The sequence below is a fragment of the Triticum dicoccoides genome, chromosome 2B, assembly GCF_002162155.2.
Source record: "Triticum dicoccoides isolate Atlit2015 ecotype Zavitan chromosome 2B, WEW_v2.0, whole genome shotgun sequence".
Lineage (NCBI taxonomy): Eukaryota > Viridiplantae > Streptophyta > Magnoliopsida > Poales > Poaceae > Triticum > Triticum dicoccoides.
In genome coordinates, this window is record NC_041383.1 from 151,014,722 (window position 1) to 151,020,320 (window position 5,599).

The 5,599-nt window shown below is 49.7% G+C and overlaps 1 protein-coding gene and 1 pseudogene across 1 annotated transcript; both read right to left on the minus strand.

The window, feature by feature from the left end:
* Positions 1-312: 312 nt before the first annotated feature.
* Positions 313-1,637, minus strand: LOC119367415 (transcription initiation factor TFIID subunit 11-like). Its single transcript, XM_037632933.1, has one exon. It carries the CDS (start codon positions 1,635-1,637, stop codon positions 801-803), a length of 837 nt encoding a protein of 278 aa, XP_037488830.1. The 3' UTR covers positions 313-800.
* A 1,357-nt stretch (positions 1,638-2,994) lies between these two features.
* The window catches only part of LOC119360695, a 7,210-nt pseudogene continuing 4,605 nt past the window's right edge, over positions 2,995-5,599 (minus strand).

Consider the following 5,599-nt stretch of genomic DNA (forward strand, 5'->3'; position numbering starts at 1 on the left):
AAGAAGAATTTTTAGGATTCAGTTTTGCTAATAATTTGAGGGATGCGCTTACAGTAATTTATGTTTTGGACTTGGAAAACCAAACAAAGCTTGGAAAACTGGATCCTTAAATACGCAACTATTCCTTTTGCGAGGGCTCTGAATGCCCAAGTTGACATGCTCTTCGAGCGAGAGATAAAGATCAGCTCCTGAGAAGAAAATAAATCTGCTACTACCTGGCACTTGCGAAAAAAATGCTAGCTAGCCTAATTTGAGGATGAATTCTTCATCTGGCCTCCACTTGGATTAAGATCATCAACAGAACAATTTGAGTACGTACGAATGACATTTGTATTGCATATCTTGCAGACAGCCTAAAATTAGACAGAGTAGCACGATTACAGTTACAGTTACAGTTACATTTTTCTTATTTCTACTTTGCTATACGGCAACCTATATTGAGTACCCGAGCTTTGCATGCATGGTCTCCAAACATATCGGGTGCTCGAGTACAAGTACAACACACACACACGCACACCATATCTATAGGTACACACACAATGTTGTCACATAAAACTGCTAAGCGTATACACCACATCTGCTTAGCCCAAACGAGGCCGTGGTATATACGCAGTAAAACGCCGATGGCAAACCCGTGGTAACACGGCAAAAGATCATACGAGGCGGCATCCTTGATTACTTGCTATGCCGCACTTACTTACCAGTAAGGATTCTGAAGTAGGATCGGTGTACGTAGCTGTAGATAACCAGTCTGTGACTTGGCTCCTCTTCCTCCTCGCGCGCGCGTGCGTGCATGCTTGCTACATGGCGCGGCCGCCGCCGCAGCGGTAGGTGATCTCGCAGGTCTTGCCGACCCGGACGGTGTACTTGTGCTGCGGCTTGACGAGGAACATGGGCAGGTGGAGCAGCGACTCGCACACGCACCCGGGCTCCACCTCCTTCAGCCACCGGCAGCAGTCCCGGTACGCGCGGTGCTCGTCCTCCTCATCGTCGTCGTCGTCATCGTCGTCATCGTCCTCGTCCTCGTCCTCGTCCTCGTCGTCGTCGTCCTTCTCGTCGTCCTCGTCCTCATCCTCGTCCTCGTCCTCGCCGCCCTCGCCTTCGTCCTCCCCCTCGCCCACGTGGCGTCCGCGGCGGCGGCGACGACGGCGGTGGTGGTGGCGGCGCCTGCGACGAGTCCGCCTAGTGCGACGGTGGCCGGCACGGACAGTGCCGTTGCGGGCTACAGCCACGTGGAGCACATCAGGGTCGGCCGTGATCAGCGACGTCGCGTTGCCACCGCCGCCGCCGCCACCACTATCATCACCTCCCCCGCCCCCACCTCCTCCTCCGCCTCCACCGCCGCCACCCCCCTTGTCGCCTCCACCGCCGCCGCCCCCCTTGTCGTCTTCATCGTCGTCCTCATCCTCGTCCTCGTCCTCGTCCTCGTCGTCGTCGTCATCATCCTCGTCGTCCTGGTGGCGGTGCTCCGGGCTGGTGGGCGGGAGGATGGCGCACGCCTGGCTGGCGAGGGCGAACTGGCTGCCGCAGTACTTCCTCACCTGCCCGAGCTGCGCCTCCACGGCCGGCGGGCCGAGGAAAGGGACCAGCAGGACGGCTGCGAGCACCGCCACGCGAAACGCCGAGCCGGCTGCCATGGCTGGCACGCCAGAGGCCCGACCGTGGACGGAGATCGATCGATGCAGCTCAACTCCAGTTCTTGGAATGGTCTGGGTGTGGTTGCTGGCTCGCTCGGCGCGCACGTTCTTATAGGCGCGTAGGTTGGTTGTTGTTGGGGAAGTTGGATGCGTGCGTGGGGTTTTTCTTGGCATGTCTGCTGGATTTGGTGCGAGGGGCGGGAGTAGGAACGTGGGTGACGAGTTGTAGGTGCTTCATGCCCGTGGCGTGGGAGTTCTACTGGTCTTGTGCTGTTCTTTTTTCATTTGGAACATTCGACCGGTCATGTCTCTGTATTGTTCAGTTTGCAAAGGGGCAGCAGCTCATTGCGTGACTTGCTTATTTTAAGTGGCCCTTTGACCATCATTTTAATGTTTAAGCAGCACGGCTGCAAAAGAATGATTTAGAGTTATGACTTCACTATTTGACTATCTTCGCAATCGCTCGAAGGTAAAGGGGAAGTCGATTTAACACAATGCGGTCAAAAAAAGTCGATTTAACACAATGCGGTCAAAAAAAAGTCGATTTAACACAAAGAAATGTGTAGTGAAGATAAGTTGCTACACCGATTTTTATTTGCAATTGCTATTTTTTAGTTTCCCCCATTTTTTGTGTTTCTGTCAAATTTTTGGCTGGTGAAAATTGCAGATCTAAAGATGGAAACAACATGGGTGGTCATGACATTACTAATACAGGTGAGGTGGGAATGACATGGTTGGTCGCACGGTCGCCCAAGGAGTCAAGTTCGAGGGCTGACGATGCGGGAGCAGAAGGGATGGCTAGGTTAGTAGCGGCTCAAGTAAGGCAGAACGACAAGGCGGTGTGGCGGCAACATTGTTTGTGGGTGGCAAGGGATGACAGTTGGGCCGGTGATTGCGAGCAGGTCGATGGCAACGCCGAGCAGAGGAGATTGATCGAACCTTTTTTTTTCAAGCAAACAAAGAATAGTTGTTTCCATTTTGTGTGTGGCTAGGTCTTAGTCGACTGAGATTTAACCAAGTCTCAATCAAATGACTAACATATAAAAATGTAGAAAAACTAAAAAGAATTGCATAGATCTCCGTGCAAGATCTCACAAATATAGTATCAACTGGGATATAACGAAGTCTGTTTTTATTAGGTTTTTTAGATCTTTTTATTAGGGATATATGCTTGTCATAATTCTTAGGTACAATTTTTTTGGGGGGGAAGGGGGGGGGGGAGGGGGTGATAATTGAATCCCCTCTAAAATTCTCCATTATTTCTTGTAAATGAAAGGGGGGCGCACATACGCTTTTTTAATAAGGACTGAAATTCTGTAAAATTCCAACGAAAAACTTAGTTCATTTGTGCTTGTTGGTCAATCCTAAGCCCTTCTCTATTGCATCGGATCATAAACCTTGGGTGTAGTACATCTCGATTTATTTTGCTACTACTAGTTCCTAGCTGTCCGGCCACAAGTGCCCTCAACTAGGGTTGATTGGATAGCCAACCATCATCGATGAACCTGATGTCCACGAACCTCTGCACCTCTGCATAGCTCATGTGCTTCTCCCATGGCACTCTCCCGGCAGTGCCGGAACCCGGGCCACTGCATCCGACCTCCGCAAAATTCACCTGTGACCTGACAAAGAGAGACACCGTGCGCAAGCATATACAAAACGTCAGCCAAAACAGCACAGAGTATGCGCACCGTGAAACCAGGAGCAGTTGCTTACACATCTTGGCCGGGCGTCCACTTGTCCCACCCCTGCGGGACGACGATGCCGGCCATGTTCACCTGGAAGAACACCACGGTGGCCTGCTCGTTCCACGCGCGGCCGAGGTACTGGCGACCGGAGCCCATGATCGCGCCGCCCTTGAACACGAGCGCCACGTTCCTGCCGCCGGCCCTGCCGTGCGCCGTCACCCACCCGGGCTGCTAGGACCACGCCGGCATGTTGGACACGAGGGTGCAGTCCTCGTAGATGGACTGGCCGTAGCCGAAGATGAAGTCGACGCCGCCCTCGACGACGCAGCGGCGGAAGTAGTGCCGGCCCATGAGGTCGCAGAGCGTGTCCTGGAACCCGTGGAAGGCGCAGTCGTAGAACGCGCCCTTGTCGCCGTCGATCAGCACGGCCACCGCCGGGTGCCCGCCGTTGAACGTGTTCTGCGTTGCGTGACAGAGCATTCTCCCGTTAGAGAATCTTCGTACATGCATGTGTCACCGGCAAGTACTTTGTGCACTGCACGTCGTAGTTACCTTGAAGGCGATGTTGCGGGCGACGAAGTTATCGGCATGGACTGTGAAGGTGGCGCTGGTGTACGTCGGCGAGACGTCCGTGAGGTTGCGGCGGTGCCGGCCTGTGATCGGGGCGATGCCGGGCGCGTCGGTGCCGTAGCCGTGCCCGTCGAAGTTGATGTCGGTATTGAAGGAGCCGTCACCTTGGAGCAAGATGAAGCCTTTCTGGCTTGGGATTGTCACCTTCTCCCTGCATGCATGCATGCACAAATTAACGTGTCAGCAGGCCGGTCATGTAAAATTATCAGAGTAATGCTACACCTATGGAAATATTTTTACGTGTTTAACGTAACCAGCCAGGTGCTAGTTAAGGAAAATTACGTAGAAATTTAAGTAAGCTTGCATGGATGTAGGATTATCAGAATTATCATATCATCAAAAGCTAGCCTTATTAATTACTTGAATAATATAAAGTTGACCATACGACCCTTTTCGGTTCCACCCAACAACGACTAAAAGCACTAGAACTTAGCAATCAAACTCCCTAAATGCATAGGTTCTTAGCTTTCTGTATTAGCTAAGCTCTCTTCATTTAATTAGTTGTAGAATCTTAGTAGCATGTAAAGTTTGTTGCCTGTCTTTGGCATGTATAAAGTAAATATTATTCCTTAAGTACACATGGAAATATATTTGAACTGACTCTAGATGAAATGCCAATAAAATCTGCCATCATCCAAATATATGAAATTATGGTTATAAAGGTGCATAAAGTAAGTGATGCTCATAATCTATTTTGGCCCAAACATTTCCCAAATACATTCTACCAAATCAGTTTTGAGTGCTCTGTGAGTCGCTCGATCTCAGATTCTCGCATCCCTTTGTAGCACCTGGGCATAACCAATATGTCACCATGGGCGAATACTGATGGTAGGACAATGGATGTGCCCACCTTCTCGTTTAAATTGAGAATATTAATCATATTTTATCTCTCATCCTCGACTACCATATTATGAAAATGAATCAAGTTATCATGACATTCTCCATATCACCCTGTCATACAAACATGACCCTCGTCATACAAATGTGTTGGGCATTGCAAAATAGAGTCAACCATGCAAAACACCAAAAGCACACTCATATCCTTCATTGCCCCCTCCTGATGTGCAGCAAACAACTCATATTTTCTCTCCTCTTTAATTAACATGCCATGTCAAATTTTTGCCTATGTGGCGGCTTAGCACCTGTAGAGGATGGAGCACTGGGAGGTGTCAAAGGTTGGCTATTAGTCTTTCTCTCTTTCTCTTTCTTCTCCTTTCATGCTTTTACCTACGATCACACTATAGGCTGGCTCTTGCATAATAGCGTACTACTTCTCTTATTTCCTTATCCCTCTTCTTCACATAAGCAAAAGTGTCATGTAAGAAGGCTTATAGCCTACTACTCCTTCCGTTCAGGTGCACATGATGCCTAGTGGAAACAAGAGATTCCAAGAGTATTACTTGTGATTGTAATTTTGTATCCTTTATAACCCATGCATCACCTTGTTCAGCTCCCCTATGCAGCAGCCTTTTAACTTCGCTGCTCTCCTTCACAGACATGATATCTCAATCTTTCCATCTCCGCACGTGCAGGATTAAATGTCTCTTTCATTTGTTTTTCAGGGCACATAATAGACTCATTTCCTCGATGCCAAACATAACGCATGCCTATCACAGTGCATCTCTTGGTCGCTGGCAACTCCTA

Excerpts from the sequence above, each read along its gene's own strand:
- LOC119367415 (XM_037632933.1), bottom strand. The coding sequence starts at position 1,637 with ATGGCAGCCGGCTCGGCGTTTCGCGTGGCGGTGCTCGCAGCCGTCCTG.